Source organism: Lepidochelys kempii, chromosome 8, assembly GCF_965140285.1.
Source record: "Lepidochelys kempii isolate rLepKem1 chromosome 8, rLepKem1.hap1, whole genome shotgun sequence".
Taxonomy (NCBI): Eukaryota; Metazoa; Chordata; order Testudines; family Cheloniidae; genus Lepidochelys; species Lepidochelys kempii.
Genome location: NC_136387.1, coordinates 18937770 through 18957465, shown reverse-complemented (window position 1 = coordinate 18957465; position 19696 = coordinate 18937770). Strand labels below are relative to the sequence as shown.

The following is a 19696-nucleotide window of genomic DNA, read 5'->3' as shown; positions in this document are numbered from 1 at the left end:
TGTGAGGTGAGGGTCCTTGTGCTATCTGCAGTGAAATGCTTTCATGACTGTTACGGTTGGTCAGATTTATAGCCTATTTTACAGATGGACACTTCTTAACTTTAAATAAGGAGCCTCTCAGTTCTAACAGCCCTAGTTCTAGCACCTTCTTTTGTCAGCCATTTGCTGTGCACTGTTGGTCAGACTCTCCTCTTACTTACACTAGGGTTACCCTAGTATAACCCCTCTGACTTCACCCATACAAAGAGGATTCCCAACAGTCCCTTATTACAAGGGATGTCCCTTATTTTTCATCTCTGTAAAACAAGATTGGGCGTTGCTGAGCGCTGCAAAAAGCAGCGAGCAATACCTCTGGTGAATGTAGGTGAGTACTGCTTAGTATTATTATTTATTGATGATGATAATATTGGGAGGAGAGTTGGGGCAGGGGTGCTAAGAAAACAGTTCCTTATTTTTGAAATACAATGTTGGCAACCTTACATAAAAGTGAGGTCAAAACCAGGCTCCTCTTGTCTCTGAATAACCAGGTATTTTGCTCGTTTGGCAACGAAAGGGGCGTAAGTAAGAATTTTCTGCATTAGTGGCAGGGGAAAATCAATAGATGAAACTTCTCTAGCAGCAAGAATAGTAAGCAAGCTCTGTCTGAAAAACAGACTGGGTATTTTTGCTCCAAACACACAAACTTGGGTGGGTGGGTAGATGGAGGAGATTTGGAGGGAGGTTATAGATGCAGCCTTTTTAGTGACAGCTGGAATGTCATTCCATATAGAACATTACACATTTTTCTCCATTTGCTACTGGTGTGATATGGTACATTCCAAAGACCATAAAAGTTTGTTCTGAATAGCATTAGGAGGAAGAACGAAACAGCATCTGTGGCAGTGATTGTTTAGGAATATCCAGACATGAAACTGAATCCCATCAGTGAGGGGGAATACCCACCTCCAGCCCTGCATGCTGCATTTTAAATACTTAGGTTTCAGAGCAGCAGCCGTGTTAGTCTGTCTTCGCAAAAAGAAAAGGAGGACTTGTGGCACCTTAGAGACTAACCATTTTATTTGAGCATGAGCTTTCGTGAGCTACAGCTCACTTCATCGGATGCATACTGTGGAAACTGCAGAAGACATTATATACACACAGACACAATGAAACAATACCTCCTCCCACCCCACTCTCCTGCTGGTAATAGCCCATCCGAAGTGACCACTCTCTTTAAAATGTGTATGATAATCAAGGTGGGCCATTTCCAGCACAAATCCAGGTTTTCTCACCCCCCACCCCAGCCAAAAACCACACACACAAACTCACTCTCCTGCTGGTAATAGCTCATCCAAAGTGACCACTCTCCCTAGGGAGAAGGGAGAGTGGTCACTTTGGATGGGCTATTACCAGCAGGAGAGTGAGTTTGTGTGTGGGGGAGCGGAGGGTGAGAACCTGGATTTGTGCTGGAAATGGCCCAACTTGATGATCACTTTAGATAAGCTATTACCAGCAGGAGAGTGGGGTGGGAGGAGGTATTGTTTCATGGTCTCTGTGTATATAATGTCTTCTGCAGTTTCCACAGTATGCATCCGATGAAGTGAGCTGTAGCTCACGAAAGCTCATGCTCAAATAAATTGGTTAGTCTCTAAGGTGCCACAAGTCCTCCTTTTTTTTTTTTTTTTAATACTTAGTGACTTAAAAGATAAACAAACTGATTCTAGTGTGTGCCTCCAATGTAGTAAAACCATATGTTGTTGATACCATTATTGTAGCAATGTCACATGTATCCAGGGAACCAGGACTAGAACCCTGCTCCTCCAATTTCAAAAACTGAGGGCACTTCTGCTTGATCTAAAGTAGCTCCTATAGTTGGTGGTAGTAGCAGCAGAAAGTCTGTTATCTACTTCGGGGTTCTCAAAACTTTTTCTTTCTGAGGCCCACCCCCCCTCCAGCAAGCTATAAAACCTCCATGGCCCACCTGATCTCAACAACTGACTTTCTGCATATAAAAGCCAGGGTTGGCATTGGGGGGGTAGCAAACAGGGCAACTGCTTGGGACCTTATGCCACAGGGAGACCCGTGAAGCTAAGCTGCTCGGGCTTCGGCTTCAGCCCCAGGTGGTGGGGCTCAGGGCTTTGGGCTTCAGCCCCATGCAGTGGGGCTTCAGCCTTCTGCCTTGGGCCTGAATGAGTCTGATGCTAGCCCTGCTTGACGGACCCCCTGAAACCTGCTTGTAGGCCCCAGAGGGCCCTGGAGCCCTGGCTGAGAACCACTGCTCTACTTTGTGGTGCCACCGCTCAACAGCAACATTCCTCACTCATACACACACTAGCCCTGCTATTTTACTTAGCTTGGGACCAAATTGGTGCCTTTGCCCTATGGAGAGCACATAATACAATATTTGTGTACGTTTGTTCTTTCTCCTAACCAAGGACAGAAGAAAAAAAATGGTGTCCCTACTCCCTTTGTCACCATGGCAACTGACCCTGCTACCAGCACAATGGGAACCCAAAGATTCGCATCACATTTTCCTAGCAAGAGCGTAACACTTAACACATGGAAGTGCAGAAGGTCAGTGCACAAATGTGCCATGCACTAGGGAACTGACTCATCCTGCCGGCCCTTATTTCCCTCCGGCTTATTTTCAAGCTTTTTTCCCTCGTGCACCTCAGTTTCTAGACTGCAGCTGGGCTGATGGTTTGGTACAGATGGGCACAAATCCATTCATATCAACAGGGTAAATAATTTTAAAAGGCATCTTCAAAATGAGATTGAAAACCGTTCTCATTGCTTTCCTGCCTGTTGTGGCTGTGATGTTTGCATCTATCTAATGCTCCCAGTATATAAGTGTAGTGCATTTTTTATCTTAATGCCTATATACCACTGTGCAGCCACACTGGCTTTCCTCTGTCCTTTTAATTTTATATTTGCAATATTAAACAGAGGATATTGGGCTAGTGCTAAAGCACTGGGTTAGTAACTAGGACTCCTGGAGCCGGATTCATCCTTTCCTTCCATGGGTTGATATCCCAATGTAACTTACAATGTGAGACCCTGTATTCTTTCTCCTGGCACGCTATTTCATCTAGGCAGCTCATGCAAGTTCTACACGCCAAATTCTGCTTGCCATTACAGCTGGTCTAAATCCAGAGTAACACTATGGACTTCAGTGTAGTTAGTTCAGACTGAGACCTTAATCATGAGAGGTGCCTCTGAGCAACTTCTGCAAAGTACTCAGTCCATTCTCAACTCACAGGTGATGTTCAGCCCTCTGCAGGATTGAGTCATTACACTGATGTAACAGACAGCCTATTACAGCTCTCAGTTTATCCATCTATGAAATGAGGATAATATAGTACCTACCTCATAGAGATGATATGAAGCTTAACTAAAATTTGTAAAATGCTTAGAGCCTCAAAAAAGAAACATTTTATTTAACACTTATCTGACATGAGCACAATAAATTTGAACAACGCTTTGTAGCATGACAATATTGTAACTGAAATTAGTGCCTCCATTAGATCTTTCCTGGCTCCCCACCTTTTTTGTTAGTTAATCACTGCATGGGTCCCAATTCTAAATCCGTATGAGAAAATATTTCACAGATAGGAGACAAAATTCCTGGCAAAAAGAATCTTCTTTTTTCCATCTGTGGCTTGTCTCACTTAAAACCATAGCATTCCTATCTGGCAGGAGTGGAAAGAGTTAAAACTTCCTGAAAGGATTTCACTTCTATCCTCATATATCCCTTGAATTAAGGGAAGGTATTAAACAAAGAATGGCCATTTAAGTAGCCTAGATCTTTATGAATTCTTACCCATATATGGCTTTGTGCCAGCAATAGTGGTAACCTGCATCCCTTTAGTCAGTATTGTGGCAATGTTGAAATCTGTGATGTGCACATGTCCTGAAAGAAAGAAATTAGAGTTAATAAATAATTCATTTCTATTTTGCGTTCAATTCTGGTGCTGCCAGTAGATTCTTAAACCCAGACCTAATCTGCTTTATACATTCTTAAATGGTATGAAGGTTTGGAGCGGAAAGGGGGTTTCATAGGCAACATAACCTTCTTCATAACATCCCTTTCGGCATTCAGTGCAAAACCGTTTTTGAAAAGGAAACAATACTTTTTCTGCTAGTTAACTATAAGGCTCACCCCTCCAATTTACTATAAATGGTTCATGGAAACAGCTAATTGCTGCTGTCTGGACAACAAAGTATATACTTTCTTTGGAGCAATGGCTGCCTTTTTTTTGTTCTCTGTTTGTACAGTGTTTACCACAATGGGGCCTTGGGCCATGACTGGGGCTTCTATGTGCTACCACAATACAAGTAAACAAACAAATAATAATACTGGGAACCTGCTAAGAATCCAAGCAATTACACCTAAAAGGTCCAAATTACACTTAAGCCCTGCAATTAATTTATATTTCATAGAATAAAATTCATTCATTAAGATCATGGTAGTAGTGTTATAGATGACTGAATTACCACTTATCAAGAAACAAGTCTTTGACAATCAACTAGTGTTTAAATAGTCTAATCATCCCATTCAACTAACCAGGATCCTTCTTGGAGACACGGAAGGTGCCTGTATAGAAGGGGATCCAACTCATTGGGAATGTAACCCATTGGGAACATAACTCTTCCAAGTGAGACCAAGGCCCCCAAAGCTTTGGTAAACAGGAGGCACACAACGCTCTCTTATTCATAATTGGGGTAAACTGCAAGTACATGACTCCACTCAGTTTAATGTCTGGAACATTAGATTACCATAATGTGCTGTGCATGACGCTCCTCATTAAGACCACTCAAAAACTAAAGCTAGGGCAGAATGCGGCAGCCCACTTCTTAAGAAATTCACATGGGAAGCACCTTCGATTGTGAAATTATTAATGCTCTTACAAATCTCATCTAAATAAATATAGTCCCTTAATGATTAACAGGAATGGATTTTATTCCTTGATGCATATAGGTAACTCCCAAAAATGGGAGAACAAACGGCAATAAGAGCACACATTTCCCTTTACTGTCTCCCCTTTTCATTTTTTCTTGAATCATTATAAATAAAAGACCTGGTTCAAGGTAAATTCATTTCTTGGCATATTTCATATACAGGGGTAACTGGGTGGAGTTTAGTGGCCTGTGATGTGCAGGAGGTCAGACTAGAGAATCTGGTGGTCCCTTCTGGCCTAGATTCTGTTCACCTTGTTAATGTCACAACCATATTGTAACATGTGGGCTCGGAATACTGTTACCCACTCAAAGACACCCAAGATGATGTTTTGCGCTATTGAGAAAGAACCAGTAATCCAGACCTTGTTACAGCAATGCTGATTTCAACTATCTTAGTGACCTTCAACTGGCATGGCCAGAATTGTAGCTCATTTCTAAGGTCTTCAGCCCATTCCAAGTGAACATTCATTTAAAGTTGCACTGCTTTCAGGTTTTTGAGCACAGACCTTCTAGCCTAGCTAAAATCTTGCCCATTTATAACCTCATGCTTTTAATGTCTTGCAATCTTCCTCCAGCAGAACATAGCGAGATCTGCACCAAATGTTTCTATATTCATGAAACCGTAGCAGCAAAACTGGGATGTTTGGCATGGGAAGTTTGTTAAATGTGGTGAAATCCACTCTTGGGGTAAGGGGGTGAGGAACCACACGGGAAAATATTTCCCAAGTTTTTATCCTCTTTGATAATTTGCCAGTTTCATTACTATTTCTCTGGAAATAGCCACAGTCATCCCCTTCAAAAACAAAAGTAAATAAAGAGGGAGGGCAGTAAATTTCTGGAGGGATGGGAAGGCAGGTGGTTGGTTGTAATTGTCTTAATTCCTGAGTGTTCAGGAGGGCTATATACAGGCAAGTGGCAAATATGAGTCCCTTCCCAAAGGTAAAAAAAATTATAGGTGAGTGAACTCAAGAGCAGGTGAGCAGACCACAGGGACGTGTAGGTTAAAGGGAGAGAATCACCAACTTCTATCTTAGGTAAGTAAACCAGACCGCTCCTCTCAAATGGGAGACATTTTTCCATATGGGGTTGATGGGCCACTCAGTGAGGGCAGCTGTACCTGGCCCAAAGAGGCAGGTACACATAGGTCTTCGGTAAGAAACAATTCATATGTTAAAATTATGTTGATTATATTTGATCCATCGTATTAAAACTGGCGTCTGGGTAATTGTTACTGAAAAATTCATTCTGTACCAACCTCAATCTTTTATCTCAACATTCTAACCCTGAAAACATTGGCTTTAAAGACACAGACTTCCCAGCAGAAGGCACGCAAAGTGTGTTGTATAAAATTTCAGGCAGCCTGACGCATGGGTTTTGCCACTTGCTAAGAATGTGTTCGCCTGGCTTTTCCCTTCCTTTTGTTTCGTCTACTCTCTTTAATACATGCATTTTCTTGCATACACTTTGTACGTTACTGCTTCCTGGCTAAATTCAGAACCACGATTATGGAGCAGGCAAATCAATCTGGCACCTTTCTGCAGTGCTGCTTCAATCCAAAGGAGGACACTTTTAAGGTAATATTACTCCCCAAAATGGCAACAAAAACATGTATAAAGAAAAGGAGGACTTGTGGCACCTTAGAGACTAACCAATTTATTTGAGCGTGAGCTTTCGTGAGCTACGGCTCAAACATGTTTGCAAACCTAAATGCCAACATGGCGTAAGGAAAGCAGGTGCATTAAGGGTGAAATCACTGCAACCACGTGGAACCTGAGTATTTGGGCTCTATGTGCAAGGAGCACAGGGCAGTTAGGGAGGTGAAATCCACAGCGTCTGCTGAGACTTGGATTAGCAGGCACAGTTCCTCTGCACCCACTGAAGGTGGTGTTATGCTGATCCAGTGGCCTTAAATATGGCTTTGTAACTTCTCCCCTGTGCCCCCCTCCCCCAGCCTTCCCCCAATGTGGCCTTTCATGGCACTCCATGTGGAGCCTGAGCCAAGACCCTTCCTGTAGCATACAAGGGACAGTCAGGCAGCCGCTCAGTTGGCAGACCTCCCATACAAAGTGGTGCGAACACCCACCGCAAGACCCTCTGCACTGCAGTGAATTTTACCTTTTGAACCCCTGTGGGCTGCGTGGCCACAACCCTGCAAGGTGCTGAGGGCTGCCAGTGAAGTGCTGGGTGCCCTCAACTCCCACTGAGTTCAAGCATCTCCTGAGCCTCTCAGTCCCCAAAGACTTCACTGGGAATGCAGAGTGCCGAGCTTGACAGGAACAGAGTCTGTATCAGGAATGGCAAGCTTCATAGAGAGGAACTGTGCATGTTGATGTTTCAGACTCCTCAGCCTATTTTCTGAAACACTGGAACATCGTTGAAGTGCTTCTTCTTCCTTTGCCACAGAGATCAAGCCCACACCAGTAAGAACCTCCACCTCCGCTCACTGAGTTATTACGGGCTTATGAAATCAAATCTTATTGCTTATGCATAGCTAGGAATTCACTGCCAACTTTATGTCCGGTGTTAAAGCCATATAAGTAAAATAATATCAGCTTTTCTGAAGAGCAAGAACAAAGACTCTACTTATGAGTTTCTGGCCTGAATGATGCAAGAGGGTTTTATGTGCCTCTCCACAATCCTGGCTAAATATTTCTTGTGAAGCAAGAATAGAGCTACTTGATACAGGTATTCTGTGGCTTACAGGCTAAATTAAAAACCAAAATTAGGGCCTACGAGACTTTCACAAGATCATGTAGTGATCAGGATATAAAGCTCTATACAAATATCTCTCAGAAACACACAGGTAGAGAAGAAACAACATAGAATAAAGTCCAGATCACTAATCAATATAACTTTGAAATTTAAAAAGGTCAAGCTCACAAAGCTGAAAATAATTATGAGCCAAATCAGCTGGGAGGAAGAATTTAGTCAGAAAAATGTGAGTGATGATTGGCAACTGTTTAAGAACACTTTAATAGATGCCCAAAAAGCTACAATCGAGGAAGAAGGCCATATTAGTTTAAAAAAATTTTTTTGGTTTAGAGGGGAAATGAAAGCAGCTATAAAAAAGTAATATATAACAAATGGAAGAAAGGGAAAGTTGATAGTAATTATTATAAATCAGAAGTAGAAACAATAGAAAATTGATAAGGAAAGCAAAGAGACACAAGGAGAACTCTATGGCTAGCAGAGTTAAGGACAATAAGAAGTTTTAAAAAAATATATTGGGAACAAAAAGAATCCCAACAATCATATTGGTCCTTTAATAGATGGGGAAAATAATTTATCAATAGTAATGCAGGGAGAGAAGGACAGAGCCTCTCTCCCTCCCTGCCCCGCCAATCTGGGGGGAGCACTTAACCCGCCATGCCCTCCCCCCATATATTGCCTCCACACTGTGATGATCCTATAGGATTGAATGAGCTCAGTATCAATTGGGGTCAGCGGACCAGGCACAGATGCACTGGTCCTGCTCCCCACAAGTTCCCCATAATCCCTAAACCCAGTCCTGGAGGGAATAAGTCCTTAGTCCATGCCATTTCAGATCCTGTGCAGTGTGGCCCACACTACACTCCATACCCTCACCAAGACACAGTCAATATAGATCCCCTTTAGTCTTTAGGACTGAACCAGGAGGCCATCTTCCTCCATACCCACCCTCCATCACAATCTCCATTTGGGAACCTGTCTCCTTTCCCTATTACAGTGCTGCCTACTAGCAGAGCCTCTCCTAATGGGTGCTGTCTCCAAGACCCTGAATCATCCACCCTTTCATCACAGTGGGAGAGTTCCCCCCAGCAGTTGTGAGGGCATTCCTCTTTGGTAGGCTCTGAGGTTCTTCCCGCAAGACCCCTCTAATCTCATTTTCTAACAGGCACCCCCCTGTTCCTTAGTCTGATTACACCCAGGGGTAGTCTGCCCCATCTCCCCAAGCAGACACCTCCTTCATGGGTTTCTCCTCTCATCCAGCTTCCATAGTCCTCAAGGCTCCATGGTTCTCTACACTGCACAGAAAAATCATGATGGGGAGACCACGTCTGCGTGTTTTGGAGCTCTTGCCAAACTCTGTCCTGTTGTCACTTTATCACTTTGATCACTAGCAGTAGCTCAGTTGAGGTATCCATTTCCCTTACAGATGCCCTCTTCAGTTGCCCTAATGTTGCCACCCCTTGTTGCAGGATGCAGTAAATCACCAGCAGCCCTGCTTGCCTCCCAGACTCAGCTGCTCCACCCCTGCCCATGCTGGGGTTCAGTCCCTGTCCTGCTATTTCTCCTTGGAGAGCTAATCTCTAAATTACTTGCTTCTTCTCCAGGGGGTCTCTGGGTCTCTTAATCTTCCTACTCCATTCCCAGGAGCCAGGCTCTGACTGTAGCTCTCTGGTCTAGAGGCAGTCTCCAGCTCTCCTTCTGGAGCTTTCCTGACAGAAGCTCCCCACTGTCTCCCATCGCCAGGGACCCCGATAGTTCTCTGGGTGCTCTTACTGTCAACTCTACACCCTCATTCAGGGCTTGTCCCCAAAGAGGCCTATTCCACCTCCTGTGTCTTCCTCTAGCCTGCCACAGAGCTTTTCTAGAGAGAGCTTCCCCTCTCTGCTGGGCAACTTTCTCTTTATAGCATTCTAGCAATCTCCCTCTAACTCAGTTGCTCTATTTCTAATTAGCTGGGGGGGAAGGTTCCCACCTGTTTGCTCCTAGGTATTCCCGACAGAGTCGTCATGGGCCCATTAGGCCATGATCCTTCCTGAAGGCCCACTGGCACCATGATACTGCCATAAATGTTGCTTTCAATGTTCGCAGCAATATGAGTGCAAAGGATGTATTTAGAAAAGCTGGACGTGCACAAGTCCATGGGGCCGGACGAGTTGCATCCGAGAGTGCTGAAGGAATTGGTGGCTGTGATTGCAGAGCCACTGGCCATTATCTTTGAAAACTCGTGGCGAACCGGGGAAGTCCCGGATGACTGGAAAAAGGCTAATGTAGTGCCAATCTTTAAAAAAGGGAAGAAGGAAGATCCTGGGAACTACAGGCCAGTCAGCCTCACCTCAGTCCCTGGAAAAATCATGGAGCAGGTCCTCAAAGAATCAATCCTGAAGCACTTGCATGAGAGGAAAGTGATCAGGAACAGCCAGCATGGATTCACCAAGGGAAGGTCATGCCTGACTAATCTAATTGCCTTTTATGATGAGATTACTGGTTCTGTGGATGAAGGGAAAGCAGTGGATGTATTGTTTCTTGACTTTAGCAAAGCTTTTGACACGGTCTCCCATAGTATTCTTGTCAGCAAGTTAAGGAAGTATGGGCTGGATGAATGCACTATAAGGTGGGTAGAAAGCTGGCTAGATTGTCGGGCTCAACGGGTAGTGATCAATGGCTCCATGTCTAGTTGGCAGCCGGTATCAAGTGGAGTGCCCCAAGGGTCGGTCCTGGGGCCGGTTTTATTCAATATCTTCATAAATGATCTGGAGGATGGTGTGGATTGCACTCTCAGCAAATTTGCGGATGATACTAAACTGGGAGGAGTGGTAGATACGCTGGAGGGGAGGGATAGGATACAGAAGGACCTAGACCAATTGGAAGACTGGGCCAAAAGGAATCTGATGAGGTTCAATAAGGATAAGTGCAGGGTCCTGCACTTAGGACGGAAGAACCCAATGCACAGCTACAGACTAGGGACCGAATGGCTAGGCAGCAGTTCTGCGGAAAAGGACCTAGGGGTGACAGTGGACGAGAAGCTGGATATGAGTCAGCAGTGTGCCCTTGTTGCCAAGAAGGCCAATGGCATTTTGGGATGTATAAGTAGGGGCATAGCGAGCAGATCGAGGGACGTGATCGTTCCCCTCTATTCGACATTGGTGAGGCCTCATCTGGAGTACTGTGTCCAGTTTTGGGCCCCACACTTCAAGAAGGATGTGGATAAATTGGAGAGAGTCCAGCGAAGGGCAACAAAAATTATTAGGGGACTGGAACACATGAGTTATGAGGAGAGGCTGAGGGAGCTGGGATTGTTTAGCCTGCAGAAGAGAAGAATGAGGGGGGATTTGATAGCTGCTTTCAACTACCTGAAAGGGGGTTCCAAAGAGGATGGCTCTAGACTGTTCTCAATGGTAGCAGATGACAGAACGAGGAGTAATGGTCTCAAGTTGCAGTGGGGGAGGTTTAGATTGGATATTAGGAAAAACTTTTTCACTAAGAGGGTGGTGAAACACTGGAATGCGTTACCTAGGGAGGTGGTAGAATCTCCTTCCTTAGAGGTTTTTAAGGTCAGGCTTGACAAAGCCCTGGCTGGGATGATTTAACTGGGAATTGGTCCTGCTTTGAGCAGGGGGTTGGACTAGATGACCTTCTGGGGTCCCTTCCAACCCTGATATTCTATGATTCTATGTTTGGTGCTACTGTCCCTCTGAGTGTATCTTGCAGGCATATGATATTTGCTTTCAGGCCAGACAACATGTCAGCCTTCTCTGCAGAGAATCCCTCCACACTGGAGATGAGGATTTTAAGTACCATCTTTGGCCGAGACCCTAGGAAGGGCCCATTTATATCAACATCTGTCTATCATCTACTGAAGTCTTATTGTCCATTTTGGTCTCTCCCAGGGTCTGTTGCAATGGGAGATTAACAGGCTCATGAGTCAGAAACAGCAGCTAGTAAAGTGAGACATTTTAAAATCAGCAAATTCAAGTAACTTCCATCCACGAGTTTTGAAAGAGCTGGCTGCGGAACTGGCTGGACCATTAATGTTGATTTTCAATAAGTCTTGGAACACTGGGGAAATTCTAGAAAACAGGAAAGAAGGTAATGTTGTGCTAATATTTAAAAAGGGTAAACTGGATGACCCAGGTATTATAGGTCTGTCAGTCTGATAACGAACCTGGGCAAGATAATGGAGTGGTTGACATGGGATTCGATTAATAATTAATGGAGGGTTAGGTAATTAATGCTAATCAACATGGATTTATGAAAAATAGAGCCAGCCAAACTAACTTGAATTTTTTTTATGAGATTACAAGTTTGGTTGATAAAGTTAATAGTGTTCATGTACTTAAGACTTCTGTATGGTGTTTTATGGGGCACCACACGATATTTTGATTAAAAAACTAGACTATATAAAATTAACATGGCACAAATTAAATGGATTAAAGCTCATTACTGATAGATCTCAAGATATAATTATAAACGGGGAATCCTCACTGAGTGGGTGGGTTTGTAGTGCTCTCACTGCCCTTGGTTCTTGGCCCTCTGCTATTTAACACATTTATCAATGACTGGAAGAAAACATAAAATCATCACTGATAAAGTGTGCAGATGGCAAAAACATTGTGGGAGTGGTAAATAATAAAGAGGACAGGTAACTAATACAGAGCGATCTAGACTGTTTTGGTAAGCTGGGTGCAAGCAAACAATATGTGTTTTAATACAACTAAATGTAAATGTATGCATCTAGGAACAAAAAATGTAGGCCATACTTACAGGATGGGCTACTCTCCCCTGGGATTCAGTGCCTCTGAAAAAGACTTGAGGGTTGTGGTGGATAATCAGCTGAACAGAAACTACCAGAGTAAAGCTGTCATCAAAAGGGTTAATGCAATCCTTGGATGCATAGACAGGGGAATCTTGGGTAGCGGTAGAGAGGTTAATCTACCTCTGTATTTGGCACTGGTGTCACCACTACTGGAATACTGTGGCCAGTTCTGGTGTCCACAAGTCAAGATGGATGTTTAAAAAAATTATTCAGAAAAGAGCCAGAATTTTTAAAAAATTAGAAAGCCAGCCTTATAGTGATAGACTCAAGGATCTCAGTCTAGTTATATTAACACAGAAAAGGTAAGGGCAACTTGATTACAGTCTACAAGTGCCTACATGTGGAACAAATATTTGATGATAGGTTCTTCTGTCTAGCAGAGAAAGGCATAATATGATCCAATTGCTGGAAATTGAAGCTAGAGTTCAGACTGGAAATGAGGTCTAATTTTTTTTTTAAAAGTTAGAGTAATTAACCACTGCAATTAATTAATCATGATGGGTTCTCCATCACTGACTATTAAAATCAAGTCTGGACATTATTCTAAAAAATCTGCTCTAGGAATTATTTTGGGTAAGTTCTATGGCCTGTGTTTTATACAGGAGGTCAGACTAGATCACAACAGTCCCTTCTGGACTTAGAATCTATGAAAATAGAAACTAATCAGAGCTTCAACAGAGGGAGGTGAAGATGAATATCCAGTATGAAGTCCTAAATAGGTAACACTAAGCAAATTTAACTGTACAGTGCTTAGATTGTAAGCCCCTTGGGATGGGACTGTCTCTTTGTGACGTATGTGAACAGCACCTGGCACTATGCACCCTCAACTAGAATAACTCTAGGTACTACTGTAATACAAATAATAGATTAGGCATGAAAGGTAGGTAAGTCTTATTCCAAACAGTGTCTGAGTATAAAGGCCATGGGGCCGCAGTTCATTGGTTAATATAGCCCCCTTCATCGGGAGAGGACAATGCTGAATAACTCCAAAAAAGTCACTTTCTGGAGTTTCAGCAGTTTCATATTCCTCGGACAGTCTGCCTGGCCTGAAACTGGGAAACGTGATTCTCTGCACTGATTGCTATAACTGCTTGTCTGCTAAGAGCACTATTAAGGCCACACCCCGCTCAGTGCCTGAGTGCTCTGTAGGTAGGGTTAGTGCTGACAGAAACACAGGCTTCCTTCTGGATGTTGTGAGGCTTCAGTCTGGCTTGATTTTGACGGAAGAAAGTAAAGCTTGAGGAGCCACTGTCCCTCTGGCCTGCCATCTGCAATGCTGGAAGAACACGACTGAGATGTCAGAGTGCATTTTTCAGCCACCAACTAATTAGCAGACAGAATATGTGTTGCCTTTACCAATTCAACAGCCTTCCAAGATCAGCCAGACCACCTTTCCCACTCCAAAAAGAAAACCCCAGCACTGAATTCTTGGAGAGCACTTGAAGGAGGAGCTGTGTAGAGACGAGACAAATGCTTGGTTGTGTCAGCTTTCATTCTCTTTGCCACTCTCATCTCCTCTTTGCAGGAAATCACATATATATGAATTATAGATGCTATTATTAATTATTATTCAGACATTGATATTCTGAGCCAAAATCCATGCTCCTCTGGATATATCATTTATTTGAAGGGATTAATTTAAACACATCTAGTTTCCTAAACTTTTAGCCTCTCAAGAGCTCAGATCGATTGGAATACTAAGCTGGAAGCAGGGTTCTAAAAGCCAAAAATGTTGCAGCGTCACATGACATAATAAACCATGTCATTCAATCCTCAATATTTGCAGCTGGAGATGTAGCTACAGCCTAATATTTGGAAGGAAAGCAGTCTGTTCATTCCATCTATGGCTGTTGCTGGAATTTAAGAGTTAAGAAACCCCAGGAGTGTGAACAGGATGTTTTAAGTCTAAAAACTAAAAGTTCAAATTAGTATTCATGGCTTGCTAGCACAGTTCACTGTGGACAGTTACAGGTAAATCCCAGACTGGTGTTACCAGGGAAGGATCTTGGCTACATGCTAGGATCTCCTGATTTTATATATGAGATAGGATGAACTAGTATAATTCAGTGTCAAACCATGTGAGAAGCAGAAATTCCTGGCTGCAACAGAGGAAACAGAAGTGAGTGGAGGCCATTACGAGACACTTCTGTCTTCGTTTTGTTAGTGTAGTAAAACTAAGCAAATCCTTTTAAACCATCATGATTCCTGCAAATTTACATTAGTTGGATTCTTTCATTCTCAGATGAACCTGCTGTTTCTTTGATCCAAGAGCTATGTGCATATTATCAAAAAGAACTATCACCTTAAGCTTGGAATCATTATTTAATGATCACCAGGTGTTGAAAGAGGCTTCTTTCCTAGGGCTCAATCCAACTCTTACTGAAGTCCACTGACCTGAGTGGGAGATGAATTGGCCCTTCTAGGGACTACACAGGTCCCTGTGCAAAAAGCCTATGCCATTTAAGCCCCAACATAGGTCCTTGGCTGGAACTTCAGTGCTACATAGAGCTTCACCCAGCCCTCTGCACTGGGCTGAATTTCATCTCCAATGCGTAACATCCCCTTACAGACAGTGAACCAAATTACAGTAGCTGCAAAAATATTGCGTATGTAGATTCAGTTTATTCAAGTCAAGGCAATACAATTATTTTAATGTGTAATGTGATAATAGGTATGTCCATTGATCAGGAATAAGTAAAATCTACAAAAGAAAGCCCTATCTACAAAGACAAAATGATGATTACAGAATAGTCAGGGATTCTTGGCCCAGTTAAAGGTCAAAATCAATAAAAATGTCTGTGCCCTTTGTAACCCAAACACGAATCTCTTTTCATGTGGAAGAAGAGCTTAGTAGTTGAAATATATTTCACAGATGTGCAGTTTGGCCAAAGGCCTGCATTGCACTGAATGGATGCCCAAAGCTAGACAGATGGCAAGCAGAATCTAAATTAATACACTTAAGGCCAGATTTTTTAAAGGTATTTAGGTGCCTAAAGAAGCAGCTAGGTGACTAGTGGGACTTTCAGAAGCACCTATTTTCATCTTTAAGCACTTAAATGCCTTTCAAAATCTGACCCTTACGCCTACAGGAAGAACCAAAACAACAAAAAATTGAAAGAACATCTGTGAACTGAAGACAGAGCTTTCTCCGACTGTACCCATGTAGTGCGGGCACAAACCTGGCAAACACGGAACTGAAAGTGTGCAGATGGAACTGAAGTGTGAAGTTCCAAAGATGGAACTGAAGTGTGCAGCTCGGTCCCAAAGGGGAAGAGCCACTGGAAAACAAGCATGATCTACCAGTCTAAATATAGATGCAGATGCTGCAAGAACAATTGCTCAGGGGAAAACAAATGTGAACTGTAGGTAAAAAGCTTTTTGCACGCATGAATAGAATTACACACCTCTACTGCCATGGCGAAGCAAACACAGCGAGAGAAACCACAGAGCAGAAAGTCACAGTCAGGAGGGCACTGGAGTTAAGGGCACAACTCCAGAAAAGAACACGCTGAAACAAACCCATCATCAACCTGAAACCAATTAAAATTTCAGAGTGAATGAGAGATGGGGCCAAAAAAACAGCCCCAAATGCACAGACATTAAGGAAGTTAGCAGTTATGATACCAAGCAGAACACAATCCCAGATCCAAGCACCACTTTGTACTGGGAAATATTTAACCCAGCTTTGGATCTGAATTTAGTGCTCAGGCCTCTCTGTAATTTGACCCTGTAAAACCCAATCCTGCGAGGTGATGAGCACTTTTAATTGCCACCAATTTCATTGGGAGAGGTGGGAACTCAGAAGCTTACCCACGGAAAGAAGTAAAAACCCCAATGCGCTGGGCTGCATATGGACAACAAGAGGAACATGAGAACAAAGGCACCACTTAGAGTCGAACGCCATCTCTGACTGACACCTACTGGGTCAGACTGTCAAAATACTCCATCACTCTTGCAATCGGGGATAACAGCATCAGCTCCTCGGAAGTGAACTTCACCCCCTACCTACAATCATACAAGAAAATGAACAGAAACAGGTGTTCTACTGGGCTGACCGTTTGCAAAGACAAAAGGAAGCTGATAAAATATCCCCCAAAGATATCCCTCAGCAGTCCCAAAGCCAAAGATGAAATGTTGATTGTTCATATATTTTAAGAACAGATGGAACAATTACATCTAGTCTGACCTCCTGTATAACACAGGCCATAGAACTTCACCCAGTTACTCTTGTATTGAGCTAAAACATGTCTTCCGGAAAGGCATCCAAGTCTTGATTTGAAGACATCAAGAAACAAAGAATCCACCCTTCCCTTGCTAGTTTGTTGCACTGGTTAATCACCCTCAATGTTAAAGACCGCACAAATTTTTCTAATCTGAGGTTTGTCTGGTTTTAACTTCCAGACATTAGTTCTTGTTATGCCTTCCTCCGCTTGATTAAAGAGCCCTTAAGTGCACAAAGCTATTGAATCAAATTTCTGTGCACATATCAATGGATTAATTTTAATATTTTATGTAGAGATAATTGAAATTTGTCATTTGAAACATTTGTCAGTGAAAAATGGCTTTTTTGTCAAAACAGTAATTTCCATAGGAAATGTTCAATTTTGACCAACTGGGGGGGGGTGTTAAGGAAACGGACTTTTGATGGAAAATTTCAACAGAATTTGAAATTCAAGGGAATAAAAATGACATTTCCTGACCAGTTCTAATTTGATGTACCACAAGAATTCAATTAAAGTGCACACATTAGGCAGCACATATCTACCCTTCACAGCTCAAACCGTGGTCTCAATATAGGCCAGAGTAGCACTTTTGACCATTCGCAACAGTCACCAAGGGACAGTCAACTAGATAAGAACTGCCAGAATGGAGCAGTCAACTTGCCTTCCCACCTCCAATACTGTCTCTTCTGGACTTGGCTTCCCCTCTCTAGGACAAGGAGGAGAGGGTGATGTAGGAGCCAGCTCCAATGCTAGCTGGCAGCTCCCCACCACCAGAAGCATTCTTAGATATTGCCAATAGGTGACCACTTGTGCTGTCTGAGGAATCCAAATGGGCTGGATTGGAATGCGGGGCAAAGAGAGAGAGAGAATATGGCCCGTTTATTTATGTCACCTGTGTCTGAGGAGGCAGAAGGAAATCCCTGAGTGAGACAGGGAGAGATGTGTATTTGTAAAGGAAGGCAGGGAAAGCTTTCCTGACAGTTCTTAAATAAATAATTATCCAGCACTTTGAAATTAGAGGTCATATGCAAAACACGTACAGTCTGGGGACAGGTGGTAATGCCAGGCAAAGCTAGTTACAAGCTAAAACAATGGCAGTTCTCTAGGAATTTCAGCATCTGCACCAAAACCCATCAAACCTGCGAAGTGATAATGACGTTCATATATTCTAGGCTCTCTGCAACAACTTTTTACTATACAAGTAGCTTACGCAAGTGCGAATAAAGATTTCTCACAAATGAGCCGGTTACAAGGATTTTCAGCAGATATTTGACATTTTAAAAGCAGAAAAATATCAGACAAATTTTCAATGGGAGTTTTGTCAGAGTAAAAAAAAGTGTAGAGAGTAATACAGGAGTTCATGTGAAGTTTTGCCTGAGAGAGGCTTAAGTAAAGATTCCAGGATTAAAATCTGTATCTACAATATAAACAAAAAACTACATTAAAAGAACATTAAGGTTGCAAAGTTAAGCACTCAAAAGTTAGGAAATGACAGAATTAAGGTTGCCTGTGCAACCCATCATCCCCTCTTTGTGTGTCTGCATTATGATACAGTCTATTATTACATGATCTGGCATGGAAAATTTCAGTCCAAATGGTTGAAGTTTGATAAAGTTATAAGCAGCTGAAAACAGGATCTTCTAAGGAGAAGTGTCAGTCAATCAACTCTAGGCAGCACTAATTGTGTCACCTATAATAATGACTTCTAGAAATGTCACTGAATTACAATAACTGGAAGTATTTAAGAATAGACTAGGTAAATTATGGGACATTAATGTAGAAGAAAGCCATATAGTTCAACAGCATAGAATTGTATAGCACCAGAAGATTACATGATGTTACTTTACAGAAAGCAGGTGAAGACAAACAAAATACAAAAGACAGTCTTGTTAGATTGTAAGCAGTTTGGGACAGGAACAACACAACACATTGCATAATACCAGGCTCCAAATCCAGGCTGGAAGGTACCCATTTCAAGTCACCCGCTCTGTGCTGCTCTGTACGTGCACATGTTCCAGTTACCGCAAAACAACTGGCACTTACCATGCTCATCCAGTAAGATGTTGTCAGGCTTCATGTCCCTAGAAATGACAGAGAAGGGAAAAAGGGATATCAGCATAGAATGGTGATACATAATGTGACTGTACAAGCCTAGGGAAAGGTTTGTGCAAGATATATTATTATCATTTATACAGCACCCAAGTTTACTGGCATTTTACAGGCAGGAGTAAGAGGCCTGGTATCCCAGAAACCTTCTGGGGTGGGATTATTCTGTATTTCTTCCTCTGTGAGCCGGTGATCCTTAATTTAGACATAATTAGATTAATGATGATAAAGAAGGAAAGGGAGGACTAGAGTTCCTATGATATGATCATGTGGCTGCTTTGGTTTGCAGTGTCTGGTTCTTGATAGTCCAGCTAGATGTGAGTGGTTCTTTTTACTATTAGCTTTGTTTTCATCGGAAGTAGTATTTGCTAGATTCTAGTCCAGTCCTGCTCTCAGAACGGACACCAGTCTGTTATGAGGGGAATCCAACTGCTGAATCTCACGTGCTGCTAAGCTTCCTGGGTCTGGACAGCGACTGATCACTATTCCTAGCTCTGGGTCTCTCAGGTGCACTCTCCAGGTGCAGACCCCATGTCTGCCACACATTCAGTGTGACCTTACAGTCCAGCCACCTAGACCCTGAAACCAGTGCCACAGCCTGCTACTTGCTTCAACATTTTTACCATAGACATACGACACTCCTGCTAATACACCCCAAAATGATATTAGCCTTTTTTTTGCAACTGCATCACATTGTTGACTCATATTCAATTTGGGATCCACTACAACCCTCAGATCTTTTTCAGCAGTTCTATCACCTAGCCAGTTATTCCCCATTTTGTAGCTGTGCATTTGATTTTTCCGTCCTAACTGTTTTACTCGTCTTTATTGAGTTTCATCTTACTGATTTCAGACTGATTCTCCCATTTGTCAAGGTCATTTTGAATTCTAATCCTGCCCTCCAAAG

General features: G+C 42.7%; 1 protein-coding gene across 10 annotated transcripts in view; it reads right to left on the bottom strand.

Annotated features, from left to right (window-relative positions):
• STK32A (serine/threonine kinase 32A) overlaps positions 1-19696 on the bottom strand; it is a 109123-nt gene that overhangs the window by 16391 nt on the left and 73036 nt on the right. For all 10 annotated transcript variants that reach the window (XM_078854016.1, XM_078854015.1, XM_078854013.1 and 7 more), the window contains 2 exons: positions 18727-18764; positions 3800-3889 (listed from right to left, as the gene is read on the bottom strand). In XM_078854016.1, coding sequence (XP_078710142.1) covers positions 3800-3889; positions 18727-18764 — 128 coding nt within the window. The remainder of the gene's footprint in view (positions 1-3799; positions 3890-18726; positions 18765-19696) is intronic.